Source organism: Hippoglossus hippoglossus, chromosome 14, assembly GCF_009819705.1.
Source record: "Hippoglossus hippoglossus isolate fHipHip1 chromosome 14, fHipHip1.pri, whole genome shotgun sequence".
NCBI classification, from domain to species: domain Eukaryota; kingdom Metazoa; phylum Chordata; class Actinopteri; order Pleuronectiformes; family Pleuronectidae; genus Hippoglossus; species Hippoglossus hippoglossus.
Window position 1 is genome coordinate 6,955,362 of NC_047164.1, and position 14,861 is coordinate 6,970,222.

At 44.2% G+C, this 14,861-nt stretch overlaps 2 protein-coding genes across 6 annotated transcripts in view; both read left to right on the forward strand.

The window, feature by feature from the left end:
* LOC117774006 (stAR-related lipid transfer protein 13-like) overlaps positions 1–932 on the forward strand; it is a 49,390-nt gene extending 48,458 nt beyond the window's left edge. For all 5 annotated transcript variants that reach the window (XM_034605992.1, XM_034605993.1, XM_034605994.1 and 2 more), the window contains 2 exons: positions 147–323; positions 413–932. In XM_034605992.1, the coding sequence (XP_034461883.1) occupies positions 147–323; positions 413–530 (295 nt within the window). In that variant the 3' untranslated portion in view covers positions 531–932. The remainder of the gene's footprint in view (positions 1–146; positions 324–412) is intronic.
* An 11,267-nt stretch (positions 933–12,199) lies between these two features.
* nbeaa (neurobeachin a) overlaps positions 12,200–14,861 on the forward strand; it is a 92,961-nt gene continuing 90,299 nt past the window's right edge. The window contains 1 exon segment of the mRNA XM_034605922.1: positions 12,200–12,799. Within this exon segment, the coding sequence (XP_034461813.1) occupies positions 12,485–12,799 (315 nt within the window). The 5' untranslated portion in view covers positions 12,200–12,484.

The following is a 14,861-nucleotide window of genomic DNA, read 5'->3' on the forward strand; positions in this document are numbered from 1 at the left end:
TTTCACTTTGTCAAAGTAGCTCTCAGAGGAAAAAAGAGGTTTGAGTCCCCTGGCTCAATGAAATAATTATTAGTTAGAAAAAGTTTTCCCAGACATTAATCACATATCTTCATTAAATGTCTCATGAAACCCTCACTTTCTCTCAGATCGTGGCGCACAGACCTGTGCAGAGGTTCCTGTGCGCTGGTGAGCGTGTCTGTGGAACACGAGGACAGCCCACGCATGGGAGCGGTGAGGGGGGTTGTGCTGGAGTCGCAGTACCTCCTGGAGCCCTGTGGGACGGAGAGGACCAGGCTCACACACATCTCCAGAGTGGACCTCAGGTGTGGGCTGACTCCAAGTGTCCTCAGAGTGAAGGTTTCAATCAACACCGCGATCATTAATGTGCTTTATCTGCCGTTTCTCGTCCCAGGGGAAGATCTCCAGAATGGTACAACAAGGCCTTCGGTCACCTGTGTGTCAATGAAGTCCAGAGGATCCGCTCCTCTTTTCTCCCTCCAGATCAGACGAGCACTGAGGCCAAGGTCTGAACCCTGGGAAACCAGCTTTGTCTTGGGTCACACCGCCGGAGCAGCTGATCCAGGAGGGGAATCATCCAGGAATTGAACTTTGGTGTCTTTTCATGCTGCTGAGCCACACGGAGCCTGTCTGTACCATACTGTACTGAGTCACAGTCATTCACACACAGACGGGAGAGGAGTATTTTATATCATGTAATCGTGCACGGGCGTCTTTTAACATCCAATCACTAATTTATTTTCCAGTGAACCATAGAACAAACATTTTAGTTTTTCCTTTCACATAATCAACTCTTAACCATGTGCAGTTATTGGAAGGTTAAGGTTGCGTAGACAGTGAATATTTATCAGTGTTTATTACTGGGTCCTTCTTTAAAATCCATCAAATATAACAGACGGCAGATTTAATCATGAGATGTTTGCCACAGTCTGCAACACCTTAATTCAGTTCATTGTAACCTAACTGAAGCTTACACACGATTATAACTTATTTTGTAGTCGTGTATTGTCAAAGTTGGCAGGAAATGTTGCTCATATTTAAAGTAGATGAAGCACAATACCTGTATTTGTATTTGTTATTCTGAAAAATCTATTTTAACTCCCAGGTCTTTGAAGTGTCACAGGGCCTGACTGAAATATACAGTTTGATTGAAGCTATTCAGAACGAGAATGACGGCTCATACCTCCACCAAGGCCCAACAATCCTACACATGATTGTCTAGTTCTGGAAATCAGTTATCAGTATTTTATGTAATCCTGCTAAAGAACAAACAAATACACAAACCAAAGGACACGAGTGAAAACGCAACGTCCTTATCAGAGGCAACAATTTCCTCTATTTTATAGAACAGACCTGAAAAACAGGACATATTCACTCCAGTCTGTTTTCTGTCATTTTAAACATTGTCAGCTACAAACAGCCACATTGACAAACACCTGATGGTGAAATCTTATCTACAACTATTATCTGATTAATCTTTTAATAAACTAGTGGAATCTGGATTTTTTTATATCTACATTTATAGCATGCACTTAATTATTCTATATTATTCTTGAGCCTTCTACAGATGCTGTAAAGATCCATAGGAATGACTAGGACCAGTACAATATGGGCACATGACAGCACTACATTGTGAAAAGTGCGCTAGTTTCAGGAAAAACCGAGGACACAAGGGATCCGGATCACAGAAACTGGGAAACACTCATCGGGTCCATACATGTGCTTTAACCCTGTTATGGAAACATTGAGTTGGATATCACTGTTGATTTAGTTCCCTGTCATTATTTTCAGTGTTAATCTTATCTAAATTAAATGTTATTTTAAAGTTATTATTGTCATTATCTCTCTGTACATGGTATCATTGTGTTTTTATTGTCATTTATACAATGTCTAAGACATGAGACCATTTCACTGCTTCTGGGAAGCTTGTTTCAATATTTGCATGTGTGTGTGTGGGTGTGTGAGTGTGTGCATGGATGTACCTGTGTATCTGCATTTTAGATATACATACAGTCTGTATAACAGCGGGGTCCAGCAGTTTGGAACCGGCTGTAATTCACAATATCTGACGCTTTCTGTGCTGTGGCAGCAGATCAACCTTCATTGCTTACCTACCTATCATATTGATATGCTGAAATGTGAACTTCCCACACAGCATCCTACTGAAGCAATAGCAGACTAGAGCTTGCTCCGCCATGGCGCCGCCTTGGCTTTTTTTTGTGTCTCTCCGCTGTGAGCAGTGTTGCTATGGTGTTGCTATGATACAGTATCTCTACAGTGCCACCAAAGTCCCATGTGGATGCTGCTTGCTGGAGAACCGTGTGTGTGTGCGTGTATATGTGTGTAAATATGTGTGTATGAGACAAACAGAGTGAGTGAGTGACTTTGACTTGAGCCCTCGGCTGAGTGCGGAGAGGCCCCCGAATGGAGCTGAGTAGCTGATTGGTGCTCGGTTATTTCTGACAAAGTGACGGAAAATAGAACCGTTGTTTCTAAACAAGAGAATAAAAAAAATGTATGAATTCAACAAATGTGTTCTCCAGTGTCTGTTCATTCAACTACTCTAATGTTACAGGGCACAGCGTTAAGACAAGACAAACTCTCAAATCAAGGAAAATGTTGCAAAATGACATCTCACAATGTTAAAGGTAAATTTAAATCCTGGATCTGCCCCTAAATTTAAGGTCATGCCCAACCCCTGTACAAAACTTCATGGAAATCGGTGGAGTAGTTTTTGCATTAATCCTTTATGAATAACAAACAAATGAAAACATCTCCTCCTTGGCAGAAGAACAAATCATAGTAAATACTGGGAAACACAGATTTCCTTTGTCCTGTGCTGTCTTGTCCATCGAGTGGTGCTGTTGCTCCGCTAGAGTCTGAAGGTCATGAATGAATGAGAAAAGTATGCCATGGAAAATATTTTTAGATAAGTGAGTGAATGAAAAGTCATCAGAGTCCCGGGGGGTTCTCCCTGAGGACAATTTAACTGTCTGCGTCCTCTCAGTGGATGAATGAGCACGAATCTAAACCAGCACAGCTCGGATCAATACTCAATCACATTTACCTACTTAGCTGTGTTAAAGGGGGGGGGCTCTCACAGAGGACGATGAAGGTGTTGGAATACAGACACTGGGACTACTTTAACTCCACCACTCCATGGGCTCGGGCTAATCAGCAACACCATGTTGCAAATTACACCTTTGTGGGGGAAAGAAAAAGGAATAATGACGAAGTGAATCAAGCATCGATTTCACCAAACTCCATCCACTTTACTGCAGAGAGCTTGAGTGTGTGTTTTTCTTGGGGCCACAGACTCCGATACAATGCAGAGGATCATTCAAGATTCACTTTATTGTCATTCAGAGCAAGACATGTGGAACACAAGGGAACAAAATGACATTGTATACTTACAAATGTAATTCAGAATTCTAAGGGTTTCCTAAGTAGATATAAAAACTATCTGAAGTTACAAACGTTTATTTGTATTTGTAGTGTGAACAGACAGACAATGCACATGTTGAATGGATGGATAAATGTGGTCCAGACGGACATTATGTTGCACGCAATTAAATGAATTTACACATATTGAATGATGAGATAAATAAGAAGCTAAAAAGACATGAGAAAGTGCAGCTACTGGTAAATACATCAGTCTTTGTCATGTACTGTAAACACAGAGTATAAAGGGAAGGGGAGTGTGTAGAGTAGCATAGTGTGTGTGTGTGTGTGTGTGTGTGTGTGTGTCATCCCTGTCCTCTCACACAGTCTATGATGGTGACCCTGCAGAGGAACCTGAGGGTGACCTCTTCTGGAGAAAACAGGAAGAGCATGTCCCACTACCTCCCTGTCCAATAAATCTTTATTTAACATTGTTGACTTTTTATTTTGTTTTAGTATGTTCATGTATAAACAGTGTGATTGGACCCTGTTATATAAAACCTGTGGGGATTGGACAGTAGAGTTAAAGTAGTAATCTTAAATATTGATATTGTAATGCAATATGAAAAATTATAACAAATAAATAAGTAATGGATTTAGTAAGTGCTGTTATTTCCTTCTGATTCTTACTTTAGGGGACAATCGTGCTGTGGTATCGAACTACAGTTCCCACAATTCAGAACGACTGATAACCAGGAAGTAGCCTATAGATAAACCATGGCGTTAGTTAACTGAGGGCAAACAACTTATATCATTTTAAAACTCATGTTTATTTACATGTTGGTCAAAGCACGCGCCATTTAAAGTTTGCCGAATTACGTATTAGCAGTTAATAATTGCATTGTAACAATGTGTGAGCAGACAAGTGTCACTAGAGAAGTGTGATACTGAAGAAAACTTTAAAATGCGATAAATCCCGGGCAAGTTCTGGAGTGAACAGGAGCGTCAGTTCTTACAATGAGGATTTCTGAATGTTTATGCGCTGTGGACATCAGAGACACCATCGGAGAGGATGGAGTTGGTAAGTGTAAGAAACACTGAATCTAAAAATATGTGTATAATGCACTTATGTTCAGATTTGACTGAATTATAGTGAAGAAAAGACGTTTTGACTCTTATAATAGTTTGTAGGAAACTTCAATGATCTTATCTGCTTTTTTTGATACAAACTGTTTTAGGACTTCACATCAGAAACCACTCATTTTTAAACTAGTCAGGTATATTAGGACAAATTAAATACATTTCTATATCCTAATTGCATATTTTTCTTTTTTATGTGACTGTAAATAAACAAAATTGGTTCAAAAGTTGAAGCCTGTGTTAAGAGTGTAGTTATATATAAAAAAAGTAATTAAATAATAGATATTTAAATCACTCAATGTAATCATAGCTTAAATATACTTTTAATTAACATTTCAATAGGCTATTTAAATTTATAACTTCAGAAATCTGAGAAGTGTCTTTAAGTGCCAGAAAAAAACCACTTGGTAATAAACACATGTTCTTTTAGAAAATAAGATTAAGCGATTTAAAAATGATTGCAGAATGATATATCATTAAATTGTTGAATCACTATAAACATCAGAAACTAGTCAGTTCTGGTCTCGCTTTCCTTGGATCGCAAATTAAAAAGATTGAAGCAGCGATGGCTCATCTCAACACAGCCTCACTTATTCAACTGCCAAATGAACAGTTCAGAAATACCAGGATTTAAAGAAATCACTCCCCTGTCATTCAAGAGCGCAGTGGATGTTTGCACTGATGCACTTTCAATGTTGATGTTCTGAAAACTGAGCTCAGAGAGAGAGAGAAAGACGGAGAAAAGGAAAATCTGCTCCGAGTCTGGCTAATCCGGCGTCTTCTTCCAGACAACCACGATAAGGTCATGGATGAATAAATTATCCAGTGAATGAATTATTGATGAGGCCATGTTGGCAGTGGTGTGTACAGTGTACCTGAGTGTGTGGCGACCATTGGCATGATGATATTACCAACACTGTGCACACTGAGCCTTGTAGCCTCCGAAGAAGGGATTAAATAAATGTATTTATTTAAAGGTGAGCAAGTGGAGTTTCACAAAGTCCTTGATCACACGGGGCTGAAAGATTGAGCATGACCATGATGAAAAAAACAACACTATACAAGTATTAACTAAAACTTGTAAATACCACGATTACTCAAAGATTCATGTGTTTTCTATTACACTTTTCCATTTTACCAGTTTAATCCTATTAACAAGGGCAAAGACCTTCTTATATTATTCAGTAGTTTTTATTTGAAGTCGTTGAAGGAGTTTGTAGAGAGGAATCTGACATATTTAGGGGACTGATATCAATGAGTGTGTGAAATTTGGTGCAGCTTGATTGAATTTAAAGGGACTGTTGGGCCTTGGCCAAGGTCTGTGCTCTGTGGAGTGCCATTCTAGTTTTATATGTAATTTCTGGCTAACATCTTTGTTTGGATGGAATTAAAAACTGGAATGGCACTCAGTGGAGCTCATACCGCCACCAAAACCTAACTGTCCCATTAAATGCAATCAAGCTGCACCAGCCGCACTCATAGGTATCGGTTCCCTAAATGTGCCGTGAAGATCATTCCCTGGAAGATTGGTGAAAATCTCAATAAACAATGTTGAAGCAAATAAAAAAAATCCTGGATCCGACCCTTATTCTGAATTTGGGTGATTCTTTCTCGGTCTACGTGTCCCATCCTTCCACCAGCGTAATCCTGCTAATAAACAAACCAAACAACCAACAAACAAAGCAACGGACAGGGGAGAAAACACATAACCTCTTTGTCTGAAGTAATAAGGTTAGAATCCTCGGGAGAGGAGTCTACGAGGATTCTGGGGAAACCTTCTGAACAGCGTTTAGTGCTGTCAAATAACCTTCCTCGTTTACCAATGATTTCCAGCCAATAAACTAGATTCTTAGCTCTGTGACTTGAATGTTAATTATTGGCAATACACAAACTGGGGCTGGAAATTATAAAATATATCATATAAATCATCCCAAAATATCCCAGTGGGCTATTTATCATCCTGTAGAAACCAAAGAGTGAAATATCTGAGATTTCTGGAGTCAGCTGAGTGTTTGTAAAGCTTTTGATATATTGAGGTAACATCTCCATTCTGGTATTTTAAGACATGCCACAGATTTGTCGACAATCAAATCTTGTTTGTGCGTTGCTCTCTTCGTGTTTACGTTTTCAGAGCTGGCCTTCGGTTCTATACACCTCACGTAAGATTTTTCCATCAAACCCAAGTGCCTGTTTCATCTCGGCTGGATTATTCATGGCCACCGCTGCGGTTGAGGAGCGGCCGTGTTGCAGCCCAGTCAAAGAGCCAAGTCCTTGATCCCGGGTCGTGACCCCTGTCAAAGCCCTGGCTCCTTCATCCCTGGTGACAGCTCTCCAGAACAAATGGACTGTTACTGGGGCCGGGTAGCGAAAGATGAGGAGCTGTGACACGGCTTATACAGAAGAATATGTTTCAAAATATTTGCTTCTGGGATATTTTCCTCTGATCCATCTCCATAGTGTCTTTTATTCCCTGATTCAGACAGAGCAGGCGGGTTTATTCCTTTATCGCTGCTCACTTCTGAGTTCATATAGATGCGTCTTGAAAGAGATTCATAAGACCTCATCTAAGTCTAATCTTCTTAACCATAAGAGAAGCGTGTAATCCTTAAAACAGGACAATGACCAATATCGAGGTTATGAGACTTTAGCAGGATGACTTCTCTTTCTCTCCTCATCCACTCTTTCCTTCCGACCGAGCCACTCGTTTAATCTCTAAAACTTTAATAAGATACTCGGTGGTGTCCTTTGAGGATTGTCCTCTGCCGTTCCACCAGTATTAGTGTAACTGAGTGAATGCGACAGGGAATATGACCCACGTGTTGGAAGTAATTAGTCCCGAGATTGCAGATGATCTTTCGCGAAGGAGCAACTGAGACAATCTGGTCTAATGCCCTCGGAGTCTATGACTAAGTCTCGTTTTCAGCAAACGTGATAAAAGCTGCCGCTGGAGAAAGAAGTTAACACCTGTTAAAATGCAAATCCAGCTAAAGTTTCATTAGATCTTCGAGAAGGTAATTTCTTTTTAAATTATATACAATGAACAGCTTTAATCTGCCTTGCATATACAGAAGGTAACGTCTCCAGAGAATTCCCGAACAAAGGAAACGGCACAGAACAAAACTGCTTTAAAGGTTGAAACTGAATCATTAAAATTTATGTTTTTTTGTATTGTAAAGCAAAGGAGACTATACAAAAACTAGAATGACATTCAGTAGCAGCGTGTTTCCCTCCACCGAGGCCCAACAGTCCCCTCTCCTCCAAATATAACACGCTCATACATATCAGTCCTTTGAATATGCCAGGTTTTTTTCTTCAAGATCCATGAATTATTCCCTGGGAAATTGGTGAAAATATCCCCAAACACCCATTCTTGTCATGGTAAAAACTGCGAAAAAAAAGAAAAACTGGATCTGCTGTCTGCTGTAGGAATCCTCGCCAATATTTAATGAGCTCTTTCTTATGTACCATCCTGCCACCAGGTTTTGTGGGAATTCGTCCAGTAGTATTTGCGTAATCCCAGTGAGAAACAAACAAACAAACCCCATCTGATGCTGCCTTTCCCTGTCACGGGGCGGATGGGGGTTGGATGCAATGCCCACATTTCAAATGTAATTCTCACCTTCTATACTCATGCTGCTGTGTCTTGTCTGAGCTGTTTTGTTCTGTGTTGAATATAAAAATATTTGATATATATATATATAAAAAAACAGACTGGGATGAAAACGTAACAACCTTGTTGGAGGTAATAACACGGCAGAACAACATTCAGCCAGGAGAGAGAGAACAGGAAGGGGAGGCAGGGCCCACTCTGGACAGGCGAGTCTATCACAGAGCTGACATATGGACACAGCCAACCATTCACACTCATTTTCACACCTACAGGCAATTCAGAGCTGCAAGTTAACCCCAACCTGCACAGGCCGTGTTTGGACTGTGGATGGAGGCCGGTGCACCAGAAGGAAACCAGCGTATTCATGAAGAGAGCCTGTGTGACAGGTTAGAATCCAGAACCTCATCGCTGTGAGAAGTGATAGCCACTGCACCACCGTGACGCTGAAAGTAAACTATTATGAATTATGCAAAAACAATGACAGATATATATATAATTTAGAGCAAATTTCTGTGTTGTGCCAACTCTGTTATCGGTTTCTTTCCATCTCCCTTCTCTATCACCTTATCACACACACACACACATACACACACACATAACCACATGGATGCACACCCACGCTCATGGTTGCTGGTGATGATTCACATCCACCGGTGAAGACAGGAAGTAATTACCTGTGGCTCTGAGGTCAGCGCTTGATAAATCTACAAGTCGGATTTTCGATTAACTCTGATAACACAGACTGAGCTCAGGATCCCAATATTTCACATTTTAAAAAACTGTGTCATCATGTGGGCACGACCTTTCTCTGAAATAACAGACTTTGTCCTCTAAGTGATGTCACACCAAATCCAACACACAACCACACACACTCAAAAACGTTGGAAACAAACTGCATTTTTCTCCAGTCTGCACTGATCAAACCCTTTGTGACAGATGTCCCCTCCGCTGCTCTCTCCCTGCCTGATCCCCCCAAGTCCTGGTCCCCTCAGAAGCTCCAGCACTCCAGCCCCCACAAGACACTGGCTCTACCTCCACACACATCTCCCTACAAAGGTACACGGGGACAGAGAGGAGAAACGACTGCGTGTGTCCGCGAGTACTGCATCTCCGCTGGAGGTGAGGGCGGGGAAAGAGAGAGAGAGGTGAGGTGGAGGAGGGAGGGAGAGAGAGAGAGAGAGATAGAGAGAGAGTGGGGGGGGGGGGGGGGAGAGAAAGAGAAGCAGAACAATGTTAGTGCTTTTACCCAATCACCAACCAGATCCTGGTTAAGACCTCTCTTTCTGTTAAAGTCTTTTGTGGAATCATGACAAAGCTGCAGAAGCAAGCCTTTGTCTGAAAACAATGAGGAGTGTGTTTCTGAGCAGGAGAGAGCCCGCCATTGTGTGTGTGTGTGTGTGTGTGTGTGTGTGTGTGTGTGTGTGTGTGTGTGTGTGCGTGTGCGTGTGTGCGTGTGTGTGTGTGTGCGGGAACACAAGTGCGTGCACATCCGAGAACAAGATAGCATGTGCCGGTTTGAGAAACTGCCTCTCTGAGTGTGAGTGAAGTGTGTGACGGATGCGAGCTGTGTGTGCGAGTGTGCAGTTGACGGAGTGCGTGTGATTGTCTCCTTCATTTCCTTTGTGCCGATGATTAGGTCGAGGAAAAACAGGAGATGGCCTCTGCTCATCTGTAAAATTCTCTAATCATCTCACGCGTGCTCATGCACACGCAGCAAGTGTGACGCACATGCACATGCACACTCACACACACACACACACAAACACGCAGCCAGAAAATGTCACCCCCAACTTGCCAGCCCTTGTCAACAGCGAGCATCTCAAGAAAAATAAGGACATCAAAGAGACTGTCGTCGCTGCCTATGTGAAAATACACCCAGACAGACGCACACACACACACACACACGTGCACACACTCATAATATGACAGACACGCACGAGTAGAGAATCAACCTCTGTAGCTTCCTTGCTGATGGAAATCCTACCTCGCAGATGTGTCCTGTTAGAATTACACATGCAGTGTGAATCAGGCTCATGTGTGCATACAGGTAGTGAGCCAGCAGCCGTGGTCTGTGCAGCCACCGGAGGATACTGCAGGTGTGTGAGTGTGGATGTGTTTATGAGAGACACCGACTGGACCTGTGTGTCCGTGCAGTGCATGAACTGAAGAAATGTGTAGCAATCAATATCCAGTGACAGTCCAGCATGCAGGACTTTGCATTCATCAATAAATCTAAGATCTGCACACGTAGCACATGTGCACGTGTGCAGATCTCAAGTCTGGTGCCAGGATGAAGCGACTGTTAAAAACTACAAGGGGGAGCGATTTCTTTTCATACAATAAAAACCAAAGATTTAACCCATAGACTGTATATAAACATGGACGACGCATCACCACTTCCTCCCACGACCCAGAGATGATGTTTGAAGATGACGTTTCAACCTGTATTTCTCGCATCAAATAACTAATTAAAACAAGACTCACCAGAAAAAATGGCATTTTAACAAATATCTGTGTAATAAGAACTACCTAAACTAAAAGAAACCATCTTTGAGAAAACTTTGTTTGACGTGCACTTCTTTTGGTCCATGTCCCATCCGCGAACATGAAGGAGGTAGGATTTATGACCTATACTGCAGCTGGCCACCAGATGGCGATCAAGACGCTTTGGCTTCACTTTTGGGAAGCTGTCATGTCGTCCATCTTTGTAAGCAGTCTTTGATTTAACCTTGCAATACCTTTGAAAGGATAAATAACAGCAACGGCTACTGTGCTGTAATGCTGCCAAAAATGAGGGCTAGCGGCTCACAGCTCTTTCTTAAACAGGGGGGGGGGGGGGCAAAAAGTGAGGTGGCTGAGCCCCCTAATGGCGCCGGGCCCGGCATGTGTGCCGCTGGTTTTCAAACTGATAATAAATCAAAGGAGTCCAAACAGAGGGGGGTAGTTTACTAAAAGTGCTGTCGTGCTATGCAGAGATATACAATGTTAATCTAAAGACTGTATATTCTACACTAGGGCCTTTAAAAATCTGTGAATTGTAAAACAATACGGCTGAAGGGGTGAGGTAAGAAAAAAAAGTGTAAAAATAACTGCAGGAGTGGAGAAGAGGAGCGAAGTCATTGGGTAAAACACATCATAGAAGAGATGAGTGTCAGGAGAGCAATCCTGTGAAGCTTAATGAGGAAACAAAGGTAGCAGAGTTAAAGTCAGGACAGCGGTAAGTGGGACAGATGGATGTCTCCTGAATCCGTAAACAGCCTCTGTCTGGCAACCAGGTCGTTTTAAACTGCCCCCGGCACCGCACCCAAAATGTGTCCCCGTCCACCCAACCTACATCAACTCCCCCAGTGTTCATCCGTGCTTCTTTTTCTGCTACAATATTTATTCACCTGCTGCCACCTATCCTGTACATGTATTCTTCATTATCAGGATTCACCGTAACTGTTTATAATCTGTATATTTATTTATGTGCTGCATATATATGCATTCATATGCTACAGTATTTATTCATCTGGTGCCACCTGGTCCTGTTTATGTATATATATTCTTCGTTCACCTTAACTGTACATAATTTATGCCTGTGCTACTTACCTCGATGCACTCCGACCACTTTAATCATTCAGTATTTATCTACGTTCCTACAATCATCAATTTTTTTCTTGTTCACCGTCCTGTAAACAATCATTTACACGACTCTTACTTTGTAATGGGTGTCCTCTTTTAATCCATTTTAAAACATCTGCCTCCAGAGACATTACCTATTTAAACCAATACAAAAACACACATTAAAATAAAAAGTAACTACGGAGGAGAAAACAAAACAAACACCCAGCTGTTGAGGTTGGACTGTGCTCTGTGTGAACCCATGCATGGACGGCTCCATGTTATTCCGCTCCGGCACCCTCCCAGAAAGGGGCCCGGTGCGCATGCGTGGCGAGCGCGCACTACTGCAGACAGGGGGCGTCAACATCTCTCTCTCTCTCTCGCTCTCTCTCTCTCTCTCTCGCTCTCTCTCTCTCCTCGACGACCGCACTGACTGCAACCTGCCAATGAGAGAGAGACATAGAAAGAGAGAGAGGGAGAGAGAGAGAGAGAGAGAGAGAGGGTCCTGTCAGAGCTCCATCCTTCTTCCAGCCCTATGAATCCCTACATGTTTTCAGGAGGATAGGGTGAATTCAGAGGATTTGATTTAAAAACCACAGATCTCTCCCCTTTGTTTGTTTTGGTTTTTTTTGTATTTCCCTGCGCATGCCCATGTTTCTTGTGCAGCGCTCGTAGAGGCAGGTGTGAGAGACAGCGGCGGCCGCTCCTCTCCTCCCTGTTTCCAGAGGGGAAATGTCGAGCGAGAAGCCGGCTTCAGCACCACCGGGCTCCGCTTCTTCGCTCACGGACACAGACCGAGACCCGCACCCTCCGCCGGGCTCCTCCGCGCCGCAGCCGCAGCAGCAGGTCGCCGCGGCGGGCGCTAGCTCCGGCGCCGTCACAGGGGAAAGGATGGTGTCCGCAGCCGGCTCCATGGTCCTCCCCGCCGGGGTGATCAACCCCGCCGTCCCGATCAGGAATATCCAGATGAAATTCGCCGTGCTGGTGGGCCTGATCCAGGTCGGGGAGGTTAGCAACAGGGACATCGTGGAGACGGTGCTGAACCTGGTGAGTGTGGAGCAGGGGTTGGAAAACACAGAGGCGGCCATAGCAGAATCACTGCGCCCTAACCCGCTATGTTTTATTTACGATGCCTCGCTCCCCTGGTTGTGTGGCTTCCAGAGGATGATGTCATGTGTTTGTTCAGGGCATCGATGTGGGATTTTGTTTTTTTTGTGCAGGATTAAAAATAAAGGAGCAAACACGAGGTGGTGGGGTTTGGAGAATAATTAAAAGCTGTGTTATTGTAAAAGCCTATAGAGGAGCTTGAATGGAGCATGTGACCCCGCCGAGGTTCGGAGGGGAGTCTGATCACCGGCCATTGTTGACTAAATGACTCAATGACCAGCTCCTGGTGCAGCGAGGATGGGGAAAACATCCAGAGTCAAGCGCAGAGGGGAAAGTGTGTGTGAGCAGGGTTTTTCCTCTCCTGACCCCGATGTGTTGCCCTGAAGTGATGCATTGGCAGCCGGTGGCAAACGGCGAAATGGTTGCATGGTTGCGCACAACGCGGACACACAAACAGGACGAATGTGCCCCAGTGATGAGAGAGAAACGCTGCGGCTCCGAGCACTGACGTGAAAATGCATCCAACACGGACAAAAGGCCGACTAGCATTATGCTACCAATCGACATATGTGTGCACATTACGCACAGGCCCATTGTTGGAGGCAGGGCCCTGCATCCTGTGCGCAGAGGAGTGATGAAGAGGTGGGTTAGCTGTGTGTGCCTTCACGTTTGCTGCGATTGTTTTATTTATGGATCTCATATATACGTTTGCCAAGCCCCCCCCCCCCCCTCTCCATCTTTACTCCTCCATCCGAGGCCTGAGCTGCACAACACACCAGAGGATTTAATCCAGCCGGGTGTTTCCCCCCCCCTTGTTTTGACAAGACTGGTGGTTCCCGTTACGAAACACATGAGCGCAATGTACAGCAGGCACGGGTCTGGGGGGGTTAGTGCCTCAGCAGGATGTGGGACGCGTGTGTGCTGGATGCTCCCTAGCTGCTTGTCCCCCCCCCCCCCCTCTCCATGAATCAGGCAATGGCGTTTACTGCATGATATTAAATATCTGCCATGACAAAAATAAGAGAGAGGGGGGGTCTCATTATGTTCTTTTTGTTGTGAGGAAGAAGTAGAATAATGGATAACAGATCTGATTTCCAGCCAGATTTTCTGGATTTGGACTATTTCAGGGGTTTCGGGTTGGCTGTGGCCTATTTACTCAGTGGCTGCTTTGGAGCAGGACAGCCTGCAGCTGGGCTAAACCATTTCCCTCTCAGTCAGACTGATGAGCCATCCGGATTCAGGTCGCCCCTCATCTCCCAATCGATTATTGGTACTACACGGAGGAGCAGGGGGTCTTTGCTGGCTCACACCGACCTTGTCTCCCTCCCTTACAACCCCCCCTCCCACCCCCTTGGCTGCACAGGCCGATAACCATCCATCCTGTTCCAGCGCCTTCTCCCTCACTCTGGAGGGGCAGAGAGGAGAGATTGCTGCCTGCAAAGACCGGCCTGGCAGGGCAGCGCCATGCATTTAAAAGCAGGTGGAGAGGAGGAGGAGGAGGAGGAGGAGAGGGGGTTGAGGGAGGGTGGGGGAGGAGAAGAGAGAGTGGAGGAGGATGAGGTGGTAGGATGCTGCAGTGGCTATGTGCTCAGAAATCACCAGCTGATGCAGCGGAAGAGGAGAGGACGCTGGATTGGTCCACATCAGATCAGTGAGAACTCATCAGAGCGTTCAGCTGAAACGTCCTCCGGTTCACACAAATACCTGCGTTCAGACCCGCGCCGCATCCGTGAATGTTGGTCCGATGCATTAACACACAAACGCCTGACAAATTAAAGGGCTCTGTGTTTGCATTATAAAGCTTTACTTGCTAAATCCTGAATTGAACAATCAGTTCTGGTTGCGAGGCTGCCAATAGCTAAGCCTGTTAGGGAATTCTGCTGCCCAGCTCCTTAATTAAAAGAGTTGAAACAAAGAGGTGTGGAGGCAGGAAACCTCAGCGGTCATGCTGCTGGTACAATGAGTCCACTGTGACCCAAGAGCTGATCCATTATTCCCGTCG